Source organism: Ceratotherium simum, chromosome 28 (genome assembly GCF_057802395.1).
Source record: "Ceratotherium simum simum isolate JZ-2026a chromosome 28, ASM5780239v1, whole genome shotgun sequence".
Taxonomy (NCBI): Eukaryota; Metazoa; Chordata; class Mammalia; order Perissodactyla; family Rhinocerotidae; genus Ceratotherium; species Ceratotherium simum.
The window spans coordinates 14,558,922-14,586,563 of record NC_141927.1 but is presented as its reverse complement, the minus strand read 5'-3'; the positions used below and the strand labels follow the sequence as shown (position 1 = coordinate 14,586,563).

The window sequence follows — 27,642 nt, the reverse complement described above, 5'->3', positions numbered from 1 at the left end:
TAATAATAAAGACTTACTTGGAGTCAGAAACTGCTCTAAGTGTTTTATATTATTCTCTCATTTAATCTTCGCCATGACTCTATGATGTAAATACAGTGGATACGGTAAACACGATGAAGAAACTGAGAAGAGGCGAGAGGCACAATCCGGACAAGGTCACAGGCTGTTTGGCTCCAGAGCTCGCTCTCTCAACCACTATGTCATAATGCCTCTTCTTGGAGATTTAGAAACAACAACAAAATTTTTTTTTTCAGTAGAAGTAACCGATGAAAGGCCCTCAGAAATACTGTGCAATCATTCCTGACCTAACATGCATTTAAGCAGATACTTCTTCCCCAAAAGCCATAGCGTAGTACCACCATCTTCGAGATGTCTTCTACACGGCTTCCTTGGGAAAGTGCCAGGTGCATCCGCCTTAAATGGCAGAATGCAGGTGAGTGTCTCTTAAATGCCAGGGCTAATTCTTGGCCTTAACTGTCTCTCTCTTCAGATACACAGTCATCCCTGAAAATGAAACAACTGCTCGGGTTTCAAGCCCCTGCATGGCAGGTTCCTGGTCTACTTGCTGGTACCGGCAGGCAAAGACTCAGTGACATTTTAGACGTAGGAGGAAGGTCTGGCTCAAAAATATTTTTATTATACTATTAGCCTATAATCCTCAGTATCACCAAAGCAAATGACTAGTGCTGGATCCTTTCACACCCTCCCCTCTAGGTGTTTCTTTTTAAAAAGAATTCTTTTTCTTTTCAAGGCCCCTACTTACCATATTTCCCCCCTTGTGTTCTGGGGAAGGTGGGTGGAGGTGGACCCAAAATGATTTGCTCTTGTCTGTACCCCTTAGTAATGGACCTGGATTCTAGGGCCCCTTAGGAGGGAGTTTGCTCATTTATAGTCTTGTTGCACCATTTTTAATTACTAACATGTAGAGTAGGGACGAACAGCATCTTTTTGGAAATTCTACCTACATATTATTGCCTCCTTGGCTTATCTATCAAAATTACGGGCAGCTCTCCTCCCTGCATTTCCTCTAGTTATCTGATTCTTCCTTTTCTCCCCCTGAATACTTCTCACGGATGAAGCCTAGAAGTATGAACACCAGGGTAAGTGTAAAAGGAGAAGAGAAGAATCAAGAACTAGCTGTGATCAGTTCATTTCACTTAAGAAATTTCATGAAAATACAAGGCTTTAATAATATGACTCATGTGTAAATCTTCCCCATTAGACATGTAAACTCCACGCCATGAGAATCACTGTATTCCTATTACCCGGCTCATAAGGGATTCTTAATATCTGCTGAATAAATGATTAAATGTAGCTTACTATGGTGGTCCTAGTACGTCCTATATGTGTTTGCAGCTTTTGAAGAAATTCTATGAATAATACAGAGGCTACCTTTTGAGAAAGAAGACTATGTGAGCAATACCTCATTGACAACATCCTTCACCTCTCCTTCATCCACCTGTTCCCCTCCTCGTGGCCAACGCATCTATCCCAACTATAGTAGTGTTAATAATAACCACCATTTACTCACTGGTACTATGTGCTGAAACCTATGCTAAGCATTTCACATGAATTAGCTGATTTAATTTTCACCACCCTCTGGGGTAATAGGTACTTTTATTATCTTCTCTTTCACAATTTCCCATTTCTCTTTCACAAACGAAGAAACTGAGGCACAGGAAATTAAATAACTTTCTCAAGGTCAAAATGCTAACAAGTGGCAAAGCCAAAATTCCAACCAGGTAGCCTGAGGCTGAAGTCCACATACTTAATAAATAAGCTATATTTACAACTCAGAAGAACCAGAACTGTGTACCTGCGTAAGGTAGACTAGAAGCATCATCTGGTTTTGGATTGGTCAATGAATTTATCTGAATGAAAAAATAAGATGAAAAGAATGTGGAAATCTGTAATTCAACATTGACAGTTAAAGGGAGAAACCAGAAAGTAAGATTAAAATTCAGATGAACTTGAAATATTAATCTGTTGACACAACCTCATAAATGAGAGTACCTTAAGTAGACTAAAGAAGCTTTATGATAAGAACTACTGTAACCTGTTCTAAAAACCCAGAGTTTGGAAAACCAATTGGCAAGATATTAAAACGGAGGGATAAAACCAGGAAAATTGAAAACAAGTGAGTTTGAAAAATCAAACAATAAAAGCAGTTCAGTTGATGTATAAATGTTGTGCAAGAAATATCTGCTGAACAGTAGTCCCAAAGAAGGCTGTTCATTTAACAAAGAGGTCAAAAGATAGTGTCTGCTTTGGGGAGGAACTGGGATCTTTGGAGGTCTATACGGAATAGCATTAATTCCAAATTTGCTTTCCTTTTACTGTCAAACTGATTTTTTTGTGTGTGTGAGGAAGATCAGCCCTGAGCTAACATCCGTGCTAATCTTCCTCTTTTTGCTGAGGAAGACCGGCTCTGCGCTAACGTCTATTGCCCATTCTCCTCCTTTTTTTTCTTCCCCAAAGCCCCAGTAGATAGTTGTATGTCATAGCTGCACATCCTTCTAGTTGCTGTATGTGGGACGCGGCCTCAGCATAGCCGGAGAAGCGGTGGGTCGGTGCGCACCCGGGATCCGAACCCGGGCCGCCAGTAGCGGAGCGCGCACACTTAACCGCTAAGCCACGGGGCCGGCCCTGTCAAACTGATTCTTAAAAACACAGAGAAGAGGACTGGCCCCGTGGCCGGCCCTGTCAAACTGATTCTTAAAAACACAGAGAAGAGGACTGGCCCCGTGGCCGGCCCTGTCAAACTGATTCTTAAAAACACAGAGAAGAGGACCGGCCCCGTGGCTTAGCGGTTAAGTGTGCGCGCTCCGCTACTGGCGGCCCGGGTTCGGATCCCGGGTGCACACCGACCCACCGCTTCTCCAGCTATGCTGAGGCCGCGTCCCACATACAGCAACTAGAAGGATGTGCAGCTATGACATACAACTATCTACTGGGGCTTTGGGGAAGAAAAAAAGGAGGAGAATGGGCAATAGACGTTAGCGCAGAGCCGGTCTTCCTCAGCAAAAAGAGGAGGATTAGCACGGATGTTAGCTCAGGGCTGATCTTCCTCACAAATAAATAAATAAAGTCCATTTAAAATTAAAATTTAAAAAGTCATACCGTTAAAAAAAAAAAACACACAGAGAAGAAACAAAGGCAAACCAAGTTGGTTATATACACATTAGGCAGCTCACGAGGGAAAAATACAAATAGTTTGACTGTGTATACATCGTTGCTGATGCGTATAGCTATGAGCTATTCACATGGTTTCTGCTGTCGACAAAGTACTTGGTTGGAGCATGTTAGTAGAGTATTTTCACTGGGCTACTGAATTGACTCCTGAGCATGGCCTAGACATCGGCAAATAACACAGAATCCAGAATGCCGGAAATATTTCTCGGTTTAATTACAACAATAAAATCTTAGGGGCCTGTCTTCAAAAGAGGATAATTCAATCAAGATGAGTACATAATAAAATACACACATATTCTTCACTGTGGCGATTACTGCAAAGTCCTTGGAGTTGAGGACAAAATTTTATTTAGCACTGTGTGTTTCATAATATTTTATAACACAGACTTAAAAAATGATTCACATTAGTATCTCATTAAAGTTGTAAGTAGGTATCATTCTTGGATTATTCATGTACCAGTTCCTGTAGGATGACAGAAAAGCTACAGCCTGCAAATAAGTACATATTAAATCCATTTATTTCAATCAGCAACTGTGTAAATCAGCGCGCAGGCTGCATACCCATTGATTTGATGCTCCTTAATTGGTTCGCACTGCACTGTTTTATTACTGATTATCCTTTCACAAAGGATTGTGACAGTGACATAATTTTAAACACCATAAAGCAATTTACTCAGGCCTCTTAAAATATGTTCTCCCTCACCATAGAATTCTCATTCTAATATTAGGATAAAACATAGAAAATGTCTTATCCTATTTAGGAGAGTCACTTAATTTGAATTTTAACAACTAGTAAGTGAGGTGGTGCCAGTAAAGAAAAATGGTGTGTGTGTGTGTATGCACATGCATGCATGTCTGCCTGAAAGAGTTTTGGCTGCCCTAAAATTGGCAATACATTCTTGAAAACCTGCTTCAAAGAAATTGTTTTTGAAAGTTTGCATATTTAATTCTTTTTATATATTGGAAATTTGGTGAAAAAATGATCTGTACAAATACATTGCTTCTTGCACGCACCTACCCAAGCAAAATACCATACTTCAGTTTGGAACACTGTTTATACCAAGACATTCCAAAAGAGTGAAATCATATTTTTCCTGATTTAAGTCATCCCAGAAAGATCTAGAGTCTATGGAAAAGGTGCTTTGGGATAAACGAAATTTTATCAAGTCAGCGCTGCTGAAAAAGTGCCATTATAAGCTGCAGAGTTTTGTATAGACAACTGGTAGAATAATATTTGGTGTTTGCCTTCAGTTTAGAATTTCATGTCTTACTGTAGACTACATCTACATATGGAAGTAACAGTGGAGCACGCAGAACACGGACAGCATGCTCCCTGACGTTGGCATGTGCACAGCCTATGCAAAGAGATGATTATTGTTTGGCGTGTGATACATGAGTTTCGTGGTGATCACTGCACATGGCATGATTTCATCTACTGGACCACATACATAAACACTTAGTAACACACTTCTCCTTTATATTTTTACTCCTTGTTTGAGTTCATTGAATGCCATAAACAAAATCACATTTTCTTAGGATTTCCTAGATTAAAAAAAAATCAGGGGGCCGGCCCTGTGGCGTAGTGGTTAAGTGCACGTGCTCCGCTGCTGGCGGCCCTGCTTCAGATCCCAGGTGTGCACTGATGCACCGCTTGTCAGGCCATGCTCTGGCAGTGTCCCATATAAAGTGGAGGAAGATGGGCACGGATGTTAGCCCAGGGCCAGTCTTCCTCAGCAAAAAAACAAAAAGGAGGATTGGCATAGATGTTAGCTCAGGGCTGATCTTTCTCACACACACAAAAAAATCAGGTATATTTTAGTACCCTGATTTGAGAACTAAACTATCCAGAGACAGCTCTTAACATTAATAAATAAAAATTATAACACAAATATTTTTACACCAAATGAATATTTAGATCTTTAACATTTTGATACAATGGACTTGGTTATAACAATTATTAAAGTGGTGTCTTGTAGTACTAACAAGTCTAATGGCAGGACACCATAAAAATGATCTACAGATTTGGTCAATATCAACGAGTATAATTTCTTGTCTACCATCATTACTTTTGTCTATTCATAAAATTTAATATTTAAGAAAAATTCATAGACTAAGACTTGTCAATAAGTATGTAAGGGATACTAGGTCTTTCTCTTTTCAGTTTTCTTGATGATATCAAGAAAAATAATAAAGTTGAACAATCCTTTTAACATACCTAAGATAAACTGTAATTTATTTTGGGAAAATTGCAGATAAATGGCTCTTTTCAAAGATGATTTACAGAGAGAGTAATTTTTCTTCACTTGTGGGTGAGAGTGTGCACAGATGTTTACCACTTGTATTTTTGGTACTAAACTTTTCTGAGGCTTTTTTCCTGAGCAGATTCTGGTTATATGAATCATCTACCACTTGCCAGGAGTGTGTTTCAGTGGTCAGTGTCTGTACACAGAATTCAGCCCACTCATTTCAGTTGACAAAAAACTGGAAATAAATTTAAATTTCGGAAGAAGGTGTGTAGAGTTTTCAATAAATAGTTTACAACTTTCTTAAATCCTTTGCAGTATAAATTGATTTTCCTAGAACTTTTTTTGTTGTTGTTGCAATTGTTATTCTTCATTTTGGCAAACTATGGATCCTGTTATCAGCTATAATGCAAATTTTCCTGCATAAAAAAAAGTGACCTTTTATTATTGATACATCACTGATATCCAGCGCATCTGTTTCTACGACAATTCAATCTTTTGTGACAGGGACGTAGATACTAATTTATCTTTATCACAGAAAAAAATTTAATTTTCACCTATTCCACTATCCACATACACACAGAAACAATTAAAAAGTAATTTAGGGGGCAGCATATTCTAGCGCTTAAGAGTATGGGCTTGGGTATGGCTCAAGTGGCTTTAGGTTCCGGTCCTGTTACTAGCTTGCATCCATAGAAAAGTTATGTAACCTCTCTGAGCCTGGGTTCCGTCAACGGAGATTTTAATAGCTTCTACCTGATAAGGTTGTTGTGAGGATTAAGCAAGATCATGTATGCAGAGATCTTTGCGTTGTGCCTTAGCACACAGTAAACAATAAATATTACATATTAATTCATCTTATGAATAAAGATAGTTTAAAAAGGACAAATTCATGAAGTAACTAGTATCTTTAAGAGACTATGAAGAAAAAGAAATCTTACTTTAAGCAAAGCATCTTGGGACTGCCAATGACTTGATTTCATAAGCTATGAGGTCCGCTCTGCCCCAGTAATGTCAGGATAAAACCCCTCATACTCCACCTCCTCAAGATATACTCCCTTTAATGGGAACATCCTTTATATGAACTGGCTAATTCCCAGACTGTGGACACTCCACTTTTGTCTCATGAAGCTTTCTTATTCTTTGTCTCACATAAACCTTCTGTTGCTGTAGATGCATAATTCCCATCAAAATGTGATTCAGCTTTTTGGAATAAAGAACACATCACAACTTGTCTTTATATATTTTGTGTTCCCTCATTAGTAATTTTATTTGAGCAAGGTAAATTAATATTTTCTTTGGAGTTTAAATTTCCCTATAAATATCTGTATAATCTGCTCATAAATACAGAAATACAAATCACTTTTACAGTAAGTACTTGGAAACTAAGACATTTAAATATCCTATTTTACATGCATATCCCTATCCTTATATTGCAATTTTGCTGAAAAATTTTCATTCTGTAATGTACTGAGCAGATGTGACAGTATATATATTGCTAACTTTTGTAGCAGAATGATGTAAGTTTGCATTGTCACCATTCCTAGATACAGGAGGAAACCTGTCTTTGGCTGAGAGAAGCTTTCCCAATAGCTTGTAGTAGTTGCTGTGGGTGACATGCTGGTACATGCAACAGTAACTGCACATCTAGGCTTTTAGTAGGTGGCTTGTACCTATGCTGGTGACAGTTCAGAGGATAACGCTTTTGGGGACAGGAAAGAGATAGGGTATGGGCAATAACAACACAGATAGTCTTCTCTTTGCTTTTTATGGCAGCTATATGGTGATTTTTTTTCTTGCATATACCAATGTATTTGGACTGGATTACTCACATGCATAATACTCAACTGGGGACCCATCTTAAAAGCCAAGAGTTGGAGAGTTGTGAAAAGCATTATTTTACACCTCATTGTTCATGTGGGGACTAATTAATGAATACCTAGTGCCATTAATTCACAATTAGATCACTTATGTTTAACCACATGCTTTCTATGCATACGTATATAAATATTAATTTTGGATAGAATGATAATCATTCAGCACCATAACAATTAAACAGCTGTAACCTGTCTCATGTGTTAAGCGATGGAGCTGCAGGCAGGCTCCATAAGCAGATGGTCTTACCCATCCATGCTTAATGTTAAAGACTTTTGGAAAAAAAGAGCTGTTGACAAATCAGAACAAGTAGGCATAGTTTTAATGCAAATCGGCCAATTTGCAATGTAGATTACCCTAAGAACTAATTTGGTGTATAGGAAAAAATTAAACTCTGTTGTTAAAGGAAGACATTATATTACATTTGGATATAGTAGATTCCCCACCAACATAATTATTTACTAATTTCATTCAACCAACAGAGTTTAATGGAAAAGCAGCTGGCAAAGTATTCATATTTATGGACCTCTTTTGACTGCTCCTTAATTTATCCAAGGCACATGTCTGTTAAACCCCAGAAATAATAGCCACATTCAGACAGCTGTTTTCCAGCTTCACTAAAGAGGCACTCAAAAGGGAGAGAGTCAATGAACCTATCACGAAGAAGAGCAACAGAAAAAAATTGGCTCTCATTACATCATAATCTGTGAATATAATATGTTAAATATGACAAGAGAGAAAAGCCCTGGTTTTGTATGGACGTTGAACACCATAGCCAAACTTGTATTTTAAAAACAGGTTGGTGGAAATTCAACTGTTTTAAGATGAAAAGAGGCTATTTCCAACTTGTCATTTTCAAGCAGTGACAGAGATAAATTCTGCCACTGAAAGGATACTAATGTGGATACAATTGTGGAAAGGAATAATCATACTCCTTAAAATTCTGGGCTTAATTCTTCCACCCTTACGTTAAAGTGAATGCAAAGTTCTGCCTTTTAATTTACTCCATTAGAGCAATAAGGATCTCAGCATATAATGAAAATTACTTAAAATCCATATTAACACTTCACTAGCTGGCTGGCATTCTACAGTTACCTGGCTCGAGTTTTAGGAAGAATGTGACATATTTATAATCTGGCACTAGTTATAATCTTTCTCTTCCTCGCTAATATTGTAAAACAGCTCACAACATATTATTTTGCACCTGGTTTCACTCCCAAATGCCTTGGATCTAAAATTCTCAATAAAAGGCTTCTGATGAACTTGGCAAGAATTGAAAGGAGCATTTTTCATCTTTATTTCCGGTTAAATTGTATATCCAGTCAATTGAGCTTTAAAATCTCCTATATACTAGATCTCGGTGGAAATTAAGGCCTTATGGTTTTTAAAAGATGCAAATCAATTAGGTGTTCCAAATTGAAAAAGATACTCTAGTACATTATTAAAGGAACACAACGGCAGGCTTTTAATAAAACAATATAATACAAATTTGACATGAAACTGAACTGGCTTTTATTCAGATATGATGTGTCTCCATAAACTGTTAAAAAACAATTTAAACTGACTTAAGATGAGAAATGAGGTTTAAGGAAGCAAAAAGGAAATCCTAGGCATGGGTATACTCATTTAAAAAATCTGTCATGGCATATAACATTTTAATTCAAATTAACAGATTCAAAAATTTCCTTGGGATAATAAATACAATTTATAATTTTTTTCCCTAAGACATAGAACACCTACACAGTAAATTATTTTGAGAGACTTAAAAAAAACTAGCTAGAAAACCACTAAGTTCATGGTGGAAAATAAACACAAGACAGTAAGAAAGGAAGGGATCAGGTTTATCAAGCCTAAAGAAATCAGGCATATTTCAATGTCACCTAAGTGATCATGAAACAATACAATCAGTATTTTTTTTATATGGTTCTCATATGAGAAAAATGACAGCGGATTTACCGCTCCATTTTTTTCTGAACATGGCTGCCTCTGAGCCCCGTGGGCCTTACAGTAAGCTGAGTAGGAATAAGCTTAATTTATAGTAGCTATTGGGATCTAAGTTATACCACAGGAGGTAGATTGAAGAGAAAATCTGTGCACAAATAACCACTATAGTATAGAATTCATTATTCTATGATCCTACAGTATGTGAAGCATATTTCTTCTAAAGAACTTAAAATTCTCATCCTAATAAGCAGTGTGTAAATCACCTAAATTGAAAGATCTGTGTTAAATCTGGATATACTGACCACAGAACAATCACCTGCATTCAGAATTGAGTTTTACAAGTTCTAAAAAAATGCCCCTTTTCTAAAGCAGAAAACACACTGAACCTTTCACAAACAATATCACCCTCACTGAAATTTACCGCAGGACCACTGCTACCACGTGATTTCAAACTCTCATTCAGATTCAGGAGGCTGCCTCTGTTCTGAGTGAGGATAAATTCCCGCAGGAAGAACAGAACAGAGCAAAAGGGGACTCAGACACCTGATGTCAACAGTGTTTACGCTACAGTGACTCCCATTCTTAGGGCTAGAGAAACTGAGGCCTAGGGAAATAAATCATCCACATGATAAGTGAACGTTTATCAAGATGGCCCTTGGGGCTAAGATTTTACTGAAGGTCACACAGCCAATCAGGTGCAAGAGTTATGTGAAGATTCAAATCCCAATTTTCTTGAGGATTTGTCTGATTGGAGGACATAGTTCTAATGGGGCTCTTTATACATGACTTGACTTGTGCAGACAGGTTAACAAGATAAGGAAGAATGGGATGCTACAAAGTTAGAGTTGCAAGCACTTCCCACAAAGGGAGTAGAAGAGTCCAAATAAGTAACAACGCTGAATCTTTATGGGATACGGATTGTCAAAGTTAGTAGAGATAAAGAGTGATTCAAAAACCTTGACAGGTAGGATTTAAGACTAAAATATGACAGAAACACAGTCAAATTTACTAAAGTTTCAAATTTAGACCACTAAATTGGTTTTTGTTGGCTGATTACTCTCTCACCCAACAAGATACTGAACACTGAGTGAAAGACTAATAATTTAGCTTCAAGTGTGACCTGCCATTATTGCTTGCAATGCTGGCTGCAACTAAACGGTCCTTTTATGCTGAAATTCGTGTCCTTTTATGCTGAAATTGGTTTATGGAAAGAAAAACAAACTAATACAAAACAGTTTATATAGTGAAGAGAAAACCACTTGAAGGATAGACTAATTAAAACCTCAAAATAGCTAGCTAGTTACCATCACCGTAAACAAGATGCCCCCATTATCCAAGCACTTCTTCATAGAAATGAAACAAAAGGGAACATTGTTAAATTGACTAGTGAAATAAACATTATCTCTGTGATAGTTTAAAAAATATTGAAACCAAGTAGAGAGAGCACTGACAACCTAACAAAATAGGGCCTCCGTCATTCAGAAAGGTCAGAGAAACTAGCTTTGCATTTTTAAAAAAGAGGAGATTAAGTGACCTCATTAAAAAAAATACCAATTCTGAGGGGATTACAAGGGATAAAGTACTGTATATAAAACTGTGAACTGAATAAATCAGACCAAAATGAAAAAAATAATTTTGAGAGGCCCCAAATGGATACTAATGGAATTTCAAAGGAAGAAATAGACATCTAAAAATCAGCCTGGTGTTCAGAACATGCATGATACTCAATGAGCTCTGAAGGGGGCTTTCAGCTGTTCTCTCAGGAATCGCTATCCTCTCTGTCACATCAAATTACTTAGAGTCCCTGGCACTGCAGAGCAGGAAGGATCCTAAGAAGGTCTCTTTTTTGCACACTTCATGGGAGGTGTTTTAGCCTGTCTGGATTTTCACTGCCAACCAAGTCTGTTTAGGAGATTTTGCTCCCGCTCAACTCCTTGCCTAGTGACCCCTGATGACCCACCCTTCACTGTGTATCACAAATCACGAGGCATCTATGTCCACGCTGCTAGTGTGTCAGGAAGCGGAGGGGAATAGTAGCTCTTGTAACCAGTCTGTTTTCCTGTTGGCTAATTCCTCTAATTAAAGACAAGACTTAGGGAAGAATCAGTCACAGTCAACTTTTTATTAATTTCATTCCAAATACCCTAGCAACAACAGCAGTAACAATAAGTAACATCTATATGGTGTTTACTTGGCACCAGATACTCTTCTAAGTGTTCTTCTACATGTTTTAAGGCATTTAATACTCTCGGTGACTCCATGAGGAAGGTACTATAGATGAGAAAACTGAACCACAGAGAGCTTAAGTGATTTCCCCAAGATCACAGAGCTATCAAGCAATAGAGCTGGGAACAGAGGCAGGTCCAGGTTTTGTGGGGTTTGAAATTATACAACTTGGGGAGCCCTCTTTAAGATAGAGAATACCAAATTATGAATATGAAATTAGGTACAAAAATGAGTAATTATTTAGAATGAGAAAAGAAATCACAATAAATTATAACTTTCAAGCTGATAAATACCACGAATATCAGAAAAACCACATGATACTTTTTATTAAGTGCCTGACATGTCTTTAATAAACATTTTTTTCTATATTTTTTGGGCTATATTTATTCTTTGCTTCTTTAGAAGACAAAGATTTTGTAATATTGTCTATAGCGAGAACAGAAAGATAATTCGGTCTTTATTCAATGTGATTGTTTAATATGGTTTCATTATTGATAGTTTAGAAAAGTTTCATTTGGCTTCAAAATTTGTTATTAGTAATGTCATGTAAATTTTTGAAATTCCTGTCAAATTTGGGAAGACTTTATTGTGTAAGAAACTAATCTTAAATAATTTTTGAAACGATGACATTCATTAACCACTTTGTTGTGAGGTCCTCATAGAATATTATGAGTTTTATGTTATCTTTGTCAATATCAGTATTTCATGTCATATAAGCAAGAAATCTTCTTCTGGTTATGTTCATATCATTCAGAGATAACACCAGGATGCAAACACATGAGACTTCACACACTGATGAACTGCTTGCAGAACTGTTACAGGTTTGTGCCCTAAAAATACAGGAATTCTGATGAATTCCTCAAAAAAGAAATATTCACCAAAAAGAGAAAATTACAGCAAGTTTATAATTGCATAAGTTCCATTATCAAGTATATTTCTGACAGGAGAAAACTTGTGTTTTGATTGGTATTTTACAATGTATCTGATGACAAGAAGACTTCTCCACAGACTAACTTCTGTTTCCACACATTTCAAACCTTATTCCTCCTCTACTCCCTACTTACTGGTGGTGCAGGGCTCCTAGGACAAATTCAAATCTTCATAAAATCTGTGACCCTGCACTTGCATGTTACTAGGTGAGTCACTGGATGCTAGGAATACTCCTGGATGGCTAGCAATAACCCCCACAGACAGCAATGATTTCACACCTCATAAATATATCCAATTAAATATAAACTAAACATACCCCCAGCTCAAATTCTACTTAGCTGAATCCTCAGAGTGCCCACAGTCACTCCAATGTCATCCTACACAAGGAAAAGTGTGGTGGAAAGGAGGTCAGAGTGAAGAGAGACAAAAGTCTTAACTGATGTGCAAGTTTCATATTAACACATGACCATATAAATTCATGGTCCCCTTGCAAGATCTTAAAAGGGGTCTGTGCAAGTGAGGGGCTCTGATGGTTAAGTTTCACCAGCTTCACAGTAAATATGTCGCTGGCCTGGTTAGGGACCCAGGTAGGTGGCATCAGAGACCCATTTCTTAACTACCACATCACACTGACAGATGTGAAACCAAATATCTCCCAGAGCAATCATTTGCAGTTATAATGTGTAATGTAGTACCCTATTATCCACTTGTTAAGGGGGCATTATAGAGTTTGAAGAAAAATGTAAAAAGATAGTTTCAGAATTTCTATATTCTGTATTATTATGAATATGATTCCCAATTTGGGAACATTACAAAAGTTACAAAGAATATTGATTTTTGGAATCTAAGTGTAATATTTTTCAGAGTGGTCATTTTTTTTTTCCCAAAATTGTCACCTGTTGTTTTATTTAACAACTAAAATACTATTCTTTCACCATTATCTTGAGATAAGAATTAGAACACATTGCCTTGTCCACAGTGGTATAGTTCTGAGCTCTCTCTCTCTCTTTCCCCCTATATTGTTTAGAAAATACTTCCCTAGCTATGTGTATTTCATTTCCAATTTCTAATCTCCAGTATCCCAAAGCCCAGAGCAACCATGGTATTTAATGGAGGTATGCTGAGTACTGTATGTCTCCGTTCTGTCTGAACAAACAAAGCATGTCTTTGTGATCATTAATGATCTTGTTTCCCAATGTACTAAAGAATTAGAGTAAAAACAAATAGCTGGTCTTTTGTAGTTTACAGGAATTAGGATTTCCCCTAGGCCAAATTTCCATTTGAATTGCCTGAAAGTACATGAAAATCAATGTAGTTCAATAAACAACTTGGTGTTTGAGACATTACAAGAAGAAAAATACCACAATAGACTTCATCTTTCTTTCATCATCATGATTTTTAAAAGCAACACCTCTCTAATCCCCAACCCAAACATACTAACTTCTTGTTAAGCTGTATCCATCTTGAGACTAGGTTACATTTTATAACAATGAAGTGGAAATTTCATTAACTCTTTAAAGCAAATTCGTTGGATAGCAGTTTTGTTTTACTTTTTTTAACATTTTTTTTAAACCTACCCAAAGCATTGTTTGGGTTGTTTGTCTCTAATTTATTTAATAATATAGGCTAGGCACTATAATAAGTGATTTACATTCTTGTATTTAATTTGTTTCTAACAACTCTATGAGGTACATAATATTCATATATGAAGAAACATACTCAGAGAGGTTAAATGACTTGCCCAAGGTCACTCACTATGTAAATCATGCGGCAAGGATTCAAATTCCAAAAGCTCTTAAGCATTAGAGTGTTCTGCTCTAAAATCTCATAAAATCTCATAAAATAATGATAGGTATTATTATAGCCATTTTACGTTTGGGGAAAAAAAACAACTGAGGCTAAGAATGGTTAAGATACAAGTTACAGTGAATAAATCACAGAACTGATTTGAAAACATCTTTTTTAATTTCAAAGCCCATGCTTCTTTTCATTGTTACAGTGACTTTCATAAGAAGAAGTAGTCAAATATCATAGATGAGATGTTCAGTAATTGCCTAATGGACAAAGAAATGAATTAATTAACAAATGAAAAGTACTGGAAGCCTGCAAAGTGCAGTATCTTACAAACGGACCTCAAGTGATCTGAAAAAGTGAAGATGATTTTTACTTTTTAATGCCACAGGAAAAATTAAAAATAAAAGTTAAATGAAATTGAGCATAAAAAGGGAACTTCATGCTTAAGTCCAGTAATTTTCCAAATAGAGCAGAAATTATCAATAGTTAAGAAATTCTAGAATTGCAAAAGACCCCAAAGTGTCCTTCACATAGGGACACTAGTCAAGAAACTTACTCTCTTGGGATAATGGATGGAAAGAAGTTAAAAAACACTCCCTTCCTAAAACACTCCTCAAACTAACAAAAAGAACAAACAAAAACTCCATTGTTTCACATCTAAGTAATTGTGGCATTGCTAAAGCTTATTGGACTGAGGATTCAAAAATTTCTTTGGGAACTTGTTCCAAGATTTAAGTATGTTTTCCAACTTGAGGTTCTTCATTATGTCTAACCAACATTTAAACAGTTTAAGCCCATTTTCTGCATTTCTGTCTGTGGAGAAATGGGAAATGGCGAATCAGCATCCAGAAGACACTTCCCCCATCTACAGACAGAGATCTGGGTCTTCTTTACCTTCAGAACAACCCTCCATGGAAAATATAATCAAATGTGTTATTCGTCTTCTCCCCCACCTCTCCTTTGGGTCACAATCTCATCTATAGCATCCAGTGCTCTCAGAGACAAATGGATGGCTTTAGGGGCAAATTGTTTAAGCAAATGCTGAAAAGAATGGTTCTTACGGAAGCTACACAAATTTTAGGAATACTCAAAATTTGGTACTTAGGATTTATCATTGCCCAGGATACTTAGTATTGCACTTAAAAGTTACTGATTCTGACCACAAACATCTGTTCAGCAGAGGCTGACATGGCATCTGCATTGCTTCTATGGCCAATGAACTCCAGGCACAGGCCAATCAGAGAGCAGTTTCCCCCTTTTCCTAGGCAAGAAGAAAAGAGAGAGCCAAACCAACTGAGTTGCCTTTACATGGTTATAGACTCTGCTTCCAGTTAAATACATTAATAGTGAATTTATTGAATTAGGCAAAGACAAGTATCTCCCAGATCACAGATTTAACTTTGATTCGCCTCAACTCTCACAATACAGAACTGTTCAAGCTTTTTTATATAGAGATGGCCATACAATAGTCTAATTATGCCAACTATCATTTATAAAACAATTATATTCAATATATTTTTAACTTGCTTCTGCATCCTCTAAATACTCTTACATCTCTCCTATCTCATGAAAAACAAAGGTAGGAACATGAGCATGATAATCATGGGACCCTTTTACAGAATGGTCACATACAAAGGATATTATGGTAGTTGAGCACCTAGACCAGTGCTATTACTATTAAACTATGTTAGTAATAATTGCTGGTGCTTACTTGATGTGGTTCAATCATGTAACTTCTCTTTATTTATAAAAGGGTTCAATAATCATAAACGCTTTTTGGTGGAGGAAGGGAGAAATATTTATTGTAATCATAATATTGCTAAAAGTAGGTTTCTCTTTGTTTCATTTTCCATCTGCATACACTAGTCAAAGTCTAACCCAAGGAAGGAGAAGGACTTGGGGACAATGAACCTGCAATGAATATGCCTAAATTTGCTGAACGCATGATTCATAACAAGAGAAAAATGTGAACACTAATAAAAATATCAGGATGGAATTCTTTCAGATAGATAGGGCATTCACTGAATACTCTAAATTCATAACCTATTTTACAATCAAAATGCCTATGGTTTTATGAAAGCATGAACAGTTTATGAAGACAGTAAGATGACGAATGAAGAACATTCTTTGCTTTCTATTGGGAACTTTGGTTTGCTTCTAACTGTTTAATTTCTCCTCCATCTCTCTTTCAATTAACCTCCCTGTTTGTATTCAACGAGATGGCACATAATATGGAGAAACAAAAAAAATCTTGCTGATTTATGAGTATTCTTTCATAAAGTGGCAGCTTCTTTCAGTCAAATGCATGTGTTGAAATTGAGAGGAAATGCACAGAACAGTAACTATCCCAAATGAGAAAACGTACAGTAGTTTCCCGGGTTGTTTAATCAGTGGCTCACAAAGGCCTTTTTAAATTGGCCCCCTAGGCACCATTGTGGACATACACACAGGCAGTAAGTAGACAGGGGAAAAGCAATGGGATCTTCGGATGCCAAAATTTGGAATAACTAGTTCTAATAGTATCAAAGAGCAAAACAATGATTTAAAGGTTCTCTACATCTTTTAAAAGGTTCACTTTGAAGATTTATTTTTAAATGAAGCAGGTCCTTTATGTCCACAGTGCTATTCATATGGAGTATAAAAATAACAAAATAAAAATGAAATGATAAACAATGGAATTGTTAACAACCACAGCGAGATATATTAAATTTTAATAAAAAGACCCGCTGCTAACAAAAATCCTGTTTGTTCCCAGACAACTGAAGAGTTGTTCAAGTACAGCTTATCGGTGGGCAATCAACCATGTAACATTGCCAACGTCAGTGAGGACAACAATAGAATGGTTTGTTTAGTAACTGTTGGTTGGCAAGTTAAATCTGCCTATGGATAACCTTATAGTACACTTTCTGGTTTTCCAAGCTATATATTCATATGTTTGTTGTACTTCTTATAGGATACATAGAGTCAAATATGTAACATTTTCCTCCCAGCAAGAATCAATTCACTTCTGACGGAGTATGGGGTGGTGGGGTCACAAAATACGACAGAATATGATTAGAGGCATATCCTTCCTGCCCTGCCGCTGGAATACAGGCATTCCGGGCTTTGGGTATGGAGCTGTTTGGTCACAGGGGTATTGCATTGACCTCTGTATGTCCACAGAAAGATACATAAACTGTGGTTGTCAACTTTTTTTTGCCTCAACATAGTTCACGTGAACCACGGCAGCCATGGCCCTATGAAGCCTCTCTTAAAGAGTAGAGGAGGGAAAGCCATATCAGAATCTGGGGACGAGCACTCTGCAAGTGCGTGAATACGTGTATTTGCAGTTGACCTCAGTAAGAACTATATGTTTCCCCAGTTGTAGGCAGTAAGCTCACATTCAACAAGTGAGACCCCAAGGATGTTTTGCAGGAAGAGTTAACATAACAGGCCTGATCTTTAGAAGTTGGCATGGCTGGCGCTTGGCTGGCATCTGGAAAGTTGGATGTTCCCTACACTGATAAGGTTATTTTGCCCACCCTAGAGCACTTCGGAAAGTCTGGAATTTTGGTGGTTGTGACTGATGAAGGATACCTCTTTGAGCAGCCCCAATAAACACCTTTAACCCTGAGTCTCAAACGGGCCTCCCTGGGCAGAAATGATGCACCCATGTTGATGTATTCCACTGCTAGAGAAAGCAGCGTGCTCCACGTGACCTCCCTGGTGGGAGAGAAGAACATAGGAAGCCTGTGCTTGGATTTCTCCAGATACCCCGTAATGGGTCTTTCTTTTCCCTTTCTGATAACTACAACAGCCATGAGCACAACCACCCTGAGTCCTGTGAGCCCTTCAAGTGGATCACCCCATGTAGGCGTGGTAGCTGGACCCTTGAAACAGATGTCAATAAGATTAGAAAGAACCTTCCTTAAAGTTTCGTAAAGATACAATTGTGACAATTTATAAGATGTATGTGGCTTCAATTTTCCCATAAAAAAATTCCTGGCTAACCAATTCCTGTAAACAAAAAAAGTAAAGTACATAATACTTACAGATGCATTGGAAGAAGAAATCTTTTAAGGTATCAAGAGTGCCCCCAACAGCTTTTGTCAAATTTTACTCCATGGACATAAAACAATGTGGAGAAACACTATACCTCAAATTATGAAATTTTTGCAGGACTGTGCCATTTATAATTAATACTGTAAACTTTCACTGAAGTGAGGTAGAAATTTATTACTTATTTTGTTGTATTTTCTTTAATTAAACCTTTTAATTTCAATGACTCAAATAGTAAAAGCACAGGCACCGAATATCTTGAAAATATGGTATTATATATGTTCTGGATACTTTTGTATCCATGCTAAATACCATTTATGTACTAACATTTCAATATTAAACACCTGGTTGATTGTTTTATTTAACCTACAGATGTTCACGAACATCATCATGTTTTAAGAAGTGTAAAGCATATAAATTTAAGAACAGCTAGACTTGTGTATTTTACTCTACTGTATTTCTTGTGGCACTACACAGGAAAGTCATAAAAAGTCAAAACTCTTTTTTAGAGACTCAAATATATCGACAAGTGCTAAGATGTGTGATTCTGCAAAGTACAGAAGCCAAAAAGGCCACATATTTAGACTCTTTTTCTAAAGTAAAAAATGTTGCTGTTATGCAATGGCAATGGAACACTAAAAACTAAAATCCAATGAAAGCTTATTTATAAGGAAGGAATGAAACCATCTTGATGGGAGTCAATTTCTGTGGCCATCAACAAACAAGGAATAAAAAATTCTCATAACTTCATCCTGTGACAGTTCTAAAAAGAACTGAATTGTCGTTGTAAAATGATAACCTTATTTAAAAAGTAATTCCTTTTTAAGAAAGATGAGTAAAAACTAGTTAGAAGAAATCAGCTTTTCCAAGTTGAAGGACAGCCAGCAACGTGAGCTCATTAACTGTGTGTGGAGGATAGATACAGAAGGGCAGCGGGCCTACCGATGGTGCAGTGCTCTCCGTTCCATCCCTGGCTACATTCACACTTGCCGTCCTTGCAGGTCCCGTGTTCAGCACAGCGGGGGTGGCAGGCTCGTTGATTACATGCTGGGCCCGTCCAGCCTTCTTCACAGCGACAAGTGCCCCCCATGCAAACGCCATGTGAGCCACAGTCCACGGAACATATTTCTACATTGGAAAAAAGAGGCAGAGCAGGAGACAAGAGCAGCGGGGAGTGAGAACGGGAATTACTGAGCAGTGCTACAGCTTAAACTCAAGTTTGTTAAGGTGGAAAACAAAATCACTGAAAATCAATAAAAAATATTTATATACTAAGTAAATTTCAGCATCGACTACTAAGAGTTATAAATGGCAGAAGTTTTTTTATTCATCATTTAATTTTATACGCTGCTGTAATTGTACATAAGATACACATGACAATTGTTATAGTTTCCTATATTATACACACATACACACACACATACACACACACACACACAGGGGCTACTAACAAAACAAAACACATGATTCATAACAAGAGGAAAATATATACGCACACACATATATATATCTGAGAGCATCTTCTGACAGCCAAGAATACATGCACACATACACACACATAAAATTAATGAAATATTTCAATGTCTAAGCATCGCAGGTATCTAACAGGAGTTGGGTTTCGCCCCTATGGCAAGAATTGAAAAGGGGTTATTTCTAATCCCGCAGGTTAAATTTTTAAAATATTCAGAAACTTTCATTAAAAAGAATCTAATATAGGGCCCGGCCCAGTGGCGCAAGCGGTTAAGTGTGTGCGCTCCGCTGTGGCGGCTGGGGTTTGCCAGTTGGGATCCTGGGCGCGCACCGACGCACCGCTTGGCAAGCCATGCTGTGGCAGCGTCCCATATAGAGTGGAGGAAGATGGGCACAGATATTAGCCCAGGGCCAGTCTTCCTCAGCAAAAAAAGAGGAGGATTGGCAGATGTTAGCACAGGGCTGATCTTCCTCATACACACACAAAAACGAATCTATTATAGTCTGCACATTAGTTTGCTTCTGACACACAGACACGCTGGTGAAATAAAAGAATTGTCATTTTTCCTATTCAGTAAATTCGTACTCTTGACTGATACAAGTTGCTTAGTAAAACAATAGTAGGAAACCAGTTTAACATTATGTATAACTATTGATTCTGTCATTTGAAAAATAAGGTTTTTCAACTACTAGAATTACTGAAAGGAGCACAAGTGACCAAAGTTCTTCAAACACTGTAACCATAGGTTAGGTCTTTACAAAGAATTCAGGTGTCTGAGTAATTTTTTTTCCTAAAAAACCTCTCTTAAAAGCTTTATTTAACTAGATCCAATTGAAAGAGAGAGACAGAGAGAGAACATTGCAAGGTATTTTATTTTTTACTTTTTACATGTAAAGTTAAATAAAATTAACTATCTCTTTTTTCTAAGATTGTAAGACTATTGTTGAGTTTTGGTTTTCTTGCAAAAATAAAAATGCTGAACAATAAACACCTAAAATCATTTTTTTTTTTTTTTCCGCTGAGAAAGATTTGCCCTGAGCTAACATCCATTACCAATCTTCCTCTTTTTTTCCCTCCTTTGTATGTGAGCCACCGCCACAGCATGGATGCTGACAGATGAATGGTGTAGGTCCACAAGCAGAAACTGAACCTGGGCTGCCGAAGTGGAGCGCGCTGAACTTAACCACTAAGCCACTGCGGCTGGCCCTAAAATCATTTTTAAGAAACAGAAAAGGGACTACAGCCTTATTTTTAAATTAAAAAATAGTAACTGTTGATGTAGTCACATGCTCCTATTCCCCGCATTCATTGCCCAAATGACATTTCTCAAACTCCACAATTCCCTGCCTCACGGTGTGGAAAACTTGAAACACCCTATCAAGGCCCTACTGTTGTAACATTTCTTATAAACAACAGCTGGGACTATTAACTGGAAGAGAGTGGTATGTGCTTTTTTAGGCCACGTTTTCTATCTCATTTGAATTAAATGTTTGATTAAGAGATCCAAGATGGTTTGATTAACTTCTCTGCAACAGAACGTCAACTCTGCTGCAGAATGGAGAGGTTTCTTTAGGAGGCCCCTTTTTATTCAAGCTAATCAATTTTTCATTAGGGTGAAGGTGTTTATCAGCATTTAGCACACTGGCTTTGAGCAAGGTGCGTCAATCTTTGTAATGAACTTATTAATTAGAGTTAATTTAATTGAAGTGGAATTGAAGGGCTAATTAATGGACGAACTGCTGATGAAGATAGAGGAAAACTCTGTTGCTTCCTAACCTATAAACTTTCTGATGGAAAGAATTCATTGTTTCTCTTTTAGCAGCTTAGCCAAATGTTTCTTCAGGTGTAAAATCCACTCCTTATTGAATTTAGATATCTGAAGGTCAATTCCACAACAACAAAAGAGCCAGCTGGTAAAGTGTTTTGCTTTAGCATTCAGTTAGACAGAAATTCAGAATTATACTGCTGGTAAACTTCAAGTCACAAAAGTAAATGAACAACGTTTTTGTGGACTTTAAATGAGAGCTGTGCACCATGCAGATAAATTTGAGGTGCATGAACCCAGACATTTTCATGGAATGAATATATGCATATTTGAGATCTTTACTAATAATTCTAAGTAAGTTTTCTGTTTTTTTGCAGCTAATAGCAAAGTTTAATAAAGTTTTTTTCTGTGCTGAATTACTTTCTTCCAAAGAAGAGTACTGTATTCATTATTCAACTCCATACACTGAGAGTTTAATATATGTTAAGTTTCTGTTTTCCACTGGGGATAAAAAGATGAATAGGATGAAGATCTTCACTTACTATGTCTAAACAGTCATTTCGTATACAAGTAAAATTAGATTTTCAACTAGCAAAATAATTACATCAGCATGAAAAAAAATCTGTCAAAATCTGTAAAATAAATGTGATTTTGGCAGCCAATTTCATATTTTAATTAACATTTATATCTTTTTTTGCTATTCAAAGCAATATCATTTTATGAAGAAGACTGAATTGCCTTTGGAGCTATTTACTATCAATTACAAACTATCCTTTATAAAATAATTCAGGTCATGTATTAAATAACTTTATATGAAACAGAAAGGGGCTATTTCACTATTCCTTTCCTACTCAGATAATTGTGGGAAACAAATTAGAACGACAGTATTTCAAATAAGTATTATTTTATAGCTAGTATTATTATGTCCACTTTACTGACGGAGGCATAAGAGACCTGAACCAAATAGCTTTACTATACAAGTAATTACAAGTTTAATCCACAAACTTTAAAAGGATTTTTTTTTTGAGATGCACTTTTTAGTATAGAAGATGAAAATGTAAATAAAAACTCAACAGAAAAAACTAAATACCTATTTTGATTCTTATAAAATATATTTTTAAGAATGGAGAACAAAACAAGTTAATGTATTATTTAAAATAACGCCACGCACTCATGCTTGATAAATGTTGGTTGGTCATGATTTCCTAAATCTCTTTAACGAGACATTCAAGGCCCTCTATCATCCAGCCCCCAATTTATGTTTTTACTCTTATTTATCCCATACATGTTATTTGCTCCAGAAGTCATGCATTTTCTAACAAAAGTTTCTGGTTCTGCAAGCTATCTGAATCAACTAATATTTCTGTGAAGCAGTAACACACTTATTATAAACCTTGTCTGCCTCCAAAAATGTATGGCCAAAAGACAAGGGAGGTAGAGGGAAAGGAAGGAAGGAGAGAAGGAAGGAAGGAAGGAGAGAGGGAAGGAAGGAAAGGATGTGAAGAAGGAAGGAAGGGAGGGAGGCAGGGGTGGGGAGAAGAAAGGAAGGAAGGAAGGCAGCAAGAAAGAAAACTCGTATGTTGTCTCTCTAACTAGGACACCTACTTATGGTTCAACAGAAGTTTTTCATCAATACTACAAATTAGCCTATATAAAACTTTCTTTAGTTTGGGCCTCCAGGATTCAATTTGCAGTAGGTAAAGAGTGGCACATAAATCTGTCTTGCAGATATTGATTCACAGGGGAGCAGGCATGTCACTCAAGTTTCTCAAAATGCCAAGAAAGAGTGATTTGTAAAAATTCCTAGTCTTTTTTTCTTAAAATAAGCATGTTAATTAGCTACCTAGGAAGATTTCATTTAGGTTTATGGCATTGGGCTATACTAATAGATGAAATTATTTGCATTTCACAAATTTCACATTTGGGGAACCATATCCAATCAATACTGTCATGTGGAAGCTCCTCTGAATTGATGAGGAATTAAGTATGACAAACTACAATCAGCCTTTAGAATTCTACTACCATAACTGTGACTATCACCGCCCCACTGCTACTTTTATTAATGGTTAATACTCATTGAGTACTTACTATGTGTAAGGCACCATTCTAAGTGCTTTTCATATATTAACTCATTTACTCCTTACGACAATTGTATAAGGTAGCACTATTATTATCCCCATTTTACAGATAAAGAAACTGAGGCACAGAGAAGTTAAATAACTTGCCCAACATCATACAGGATGTTGTATGATGGGAATGGCCAGTCCAAGATCTGAAGCCAGGCAGGTCAGCTCCAGAATCTCTCCAGTAAATGAACACTTACTGTTAAAACAAGGGGTTCAGAGAAGAGGGTAATCACGCAGTGTGGGCAGGATTAACAGGGGACAGACTCCTTCACTGAATCTAAACTTTATGCAGAAGTCTATTTACTTAACACTGCTAATAAAATCTGTCCTTTTCCTTTCTTTCTTCCTCCTCCTCCTTCCTCTCTCTCTTCTTCCTGTTTCCCCTCCTCCTCCACTTTTTCTTTTCCTCCCTCTTCTCATTCTTCTTCTTCTTTTCTATTATTTTTGCTCAGATGGTTTGAGTCTCCAAACAGAATTCAGCCTTTTCTCTATTTCCCACTTACCCTCCCACTGCCTCCCCTACATCCCGGCTGCTCGCTGAGCCTCACCCCTTCCCCACTAACTTACCTCATTCAGAGACATGAACACGAAACCCAGTCTCCCTTGTTTCAGACTTTCAGCTCTTCTCAACAACTTCTATATTCTGTTTTTCCACAAGTCCTGTCTATTTTTCCTTTAAAATGTCCCTCAGATTCATCCTTTTCATTTCTGCTAACTCCAAACTAATTCACGCTCTCATCACTTCACACTTCTGGGAAAGCTCTCTACCGTCTTCCAGTTGTCAGTCTCGTTGGTCACACTCTGACATATAATCCATACGACAGTTCTCTGAAAACACTATTCTCATCATGTTAGTGGGCACACCATTATTATTAGTGAATTCTCCATTATCTAAACCGTCATTTCTAAACTGTGTCCCCCATAATTGGGCTCAACCTAATTTTTAACTCTAAATACTTTTTCTTCACTGTCTCATGTATATAATGATATTCTCACAGTTGTATCTTTGCTAATCGTAGTAGTGGTGGTGGTGGCAGCTACATTTAGGATTTATTATGAGCTAGGCATTGTACTAAGTACGTTATAAGCATTAATTTAAGTAATTCCCACAACATCTCTGTGAAGAATGTCTTATGATTAAACCCATTTTATAGATGAGTAAACTGAAGCATATAGTAATTTGCCTAAGGCTACACAGCTATTAAGTAGTAGAGATCGGATATGAACCCAAGCAGCTGATTTCAGAGTCCATGCTCTTAAGTACTTTTTAATACTGTTCCTCTAGTCAAAAAATGTCGCCCCTCCCACCCCCACATTAACTGCAATCTTGAAAAGAAGGCAAGAAATGTTCATAAGTCTCTTTGAAAACTTTCAATATGTATCAAAGCACAGTCACTCCTCTGAATGTCGACTGAATTTATCATATCACCTATTATTCCATGTAACACTCAATAAAGTGTCAAACTGGAATGTATTAGTTTCTAAGTATTTCATGTGGGTTCAGCTTATCTTCCCAATTAAACTGTAATCTTCTAGACTAGAACAGCATCTTTTCAAACTGCGTGACTAATGAGTGGACCCCAGAATGATTTCATGGGTTGCAACTAGCATTTAAAAAAACAGAATAGACTTGAAAAGAAGTACCAGTGAGCATCACTTTGCAAAGCTTTTGTTGAGGTACATGAGTATATACAACGTACATGTATACCAGGTCACAAGGTAAAAACATATTTAGGACTGTAGGTCATTTAGGTCATGGTCAAAAAATTTGAAGGCCACTATTCTAGAGGGCAGGAATGATTCATTATTCTTTCATCCCTACAGGGCCCATCACAATGCCTTGCACAGAGTTGGTGCTCAATAACAACTTGACTGATTGAATAAAATTACTACTTGCCATTTCTATTATAATCATATTAGTATAATTACAAACTCAGTGTTGAACCATTATATGCATCATAATATCTATATATGTATACTCTTTATTGTGATCATGTTTAGCTTTATGTTGTCAAATAATTTTATTTTTTTTTTGTGAGGAAGATCAGCCCTGAGCTAACATCTGCGCCCATCTTCCTCTACTTTATATGGGACGCTGCCACAGCATGGCGTGACAAGCAGTGCATCGGTGCACGCCCGGGATCCGAACCCGCGAACCCTGGGCCACCGAAGCGGAGTGCGTGCACTTAACCGCTTGTGCCACCGGCCGGCCCCTCAAATAATTTTTTAATTGAGGCTTCTTTATTTATGAGATAATGTGCTTAAATTCCCAAGCTGTACACAGGCCTTGAGAGTTAAGAAGACCAAATGTTTTACACAAACAAAAGATTATTCTTTACAATAAGGAGAAATTTTAATGACAAATTGACTAAGCCTGTTTCTTTCTTTTTAATAAGACAAGCGAAATTTCATGACTTTTAATACTTACTTCTATAAATAATCACTTTAATAAAATCTATATTAAATTTAGTAAGTGTGCTTTAAAAATTAAAATATCTTAATCTTTAGCTAAATAATATTAGGCGCTCAATTGAACTGCATTTATTAACCTCACCATTTGAGCAGTCTGGGCCAGTCCAATTAGGGTCACAAGTGCAGGAGCCACTTTCTTGAAGATACGTTCCATGACCAGAGCACTGGTCTGGACACATGGTCTTCAGTATTTCACAATTGTTACCACCCCATCCTGGATTGCAGTGACATTCCCCATGGATACACACACCATGATTAGAACATCCAGGGTCGAGGCAGTCAGCTAGTGTAAAGAAAGGAGAACAATTTTATGATTAAATCTACAAGACATCATACACAGTACATGTCGAATAAAGAATTAAATCCTAGTCTAATTTATATGAACATTTTGGATACTCAAACATTTATCTACCATTTTCAAGAACTTGTTTCTGAAAACACAAAGAATTATACAATAAAGCATTAAGAATCATGCCATTTAGGTAACTGAGACTCTTGTAAGGATTTGTAATTTTCATGAACTATACACATAGGCTCTTGAGATTCAAGACTAGTGCTCTCTGTTCTGCCTAATCCGAGAGTAATAAGCATTGGCTTCTCTATAACAAAATCTGTATCAGCTGACCTAACCCACAACCGTTGAGTACTGACAGCTGTATGGGACCCTTAAATTGTTTGAGAAATAAATAAGTTGCATACTCTCTATCCTTTGTAATTCACTTTAATGTGCTTTAGATGACGAGATTTAATTTAGCAATTTGACTCAATAAAATTTTACACTTGTAGGGTCAATGGCCTGAAAATTTAATTCCAGAGACTTAATTGCATTACTTTGTGTGTGCAGATCAATAAAATCAATTTGATTGAAGAAGAGAAATAGCCCTTTTCTGCTTTTTGAAAAAACAATTCAACTGCACTTTACAGTATAGCATCTTGACTATGATCATCATATACAGTTTTGGAACAAACCATGATGTCATACTTTTTTCATTAGTATATTATGTTCAATATTCTGTCTATCTAGAGATGCTAAAATTCCAGATTTAGAAGCTGCCATCAATGTGGAAGACTGTACAAAAAAAAAAATCAAGTTCATTGTTGGTTTCAAGACACAAATGTTTGCTTACTTCTCAGAGGGAAAAAAGAATTATCCACACTACTGAAAAAAGGCAAAGGGTCTCTTTGGTCTTTGTTCTTTATATTAGTTTAAATGTTAATAGAACAATGCCTTCATAAATATGGAAATCAAAATTACTTTCATAAGGAGGCATATAAAAAGATTCATCTGCCAAACTAAAGATTACAAACATAATCTGTTTCTTTATGAGGATAACAATAGACTTCTGTAAATATTGACATGTTTACCTTCTTCACAGTTTTCTCCTTTGTATCCCGAGTTGCAAGCACAAGAGCCCATGATACAAATCCCACGACCCCCGCACTGGGGGTCAATACACTGGGTAGTCGGCACGTCACACTCAGTGCCCTTCCAGCCACTGAAACAGAGGCAGCGGCCCTTGGAGTACTGCCCATTGCCACTACACAGCACTGGACAGGCTGCTGTGA

The 27,642-nt window shown here is 36.9% G+C and overlaps 1 protein-coding gene across 4 annotated transcripts in view; it reads right to left on the bottom strand.

Moving 5' to 3' along the window:
* TENM3 (teneurin transmembrane protein 3) overlaps positions 1 to 27,642 on the bottom strand; it is a 597,691-nt gene that overhangs the window by 83,100 nt on the left and 486,949 nt on the right. For all 4 annotated transcript variants that reach the window (XM_014786234.2, XM_004428722.3, XM_014786235.2 and 1 more), the window contains 3 exons: positions 27,442 to 27,636; positions 26,159 to 26,359; positions 19,185 to 19,370 (listed from right to left, as the gene is read on the bottom strand). In XM_014786234.2, the coding sequence (XP_014641720.1) occupies positions 19,185 to 19,370; positions 26,159 to 26,359; positions 27,442 to 27,636 (582 nt within the window). The remainder of the gene's footprint in view (positions 1 to 19,184; positions 19,371 to 26,158; positions 26,360 to 27,441; positions 27,637 to 27,642) is intronic.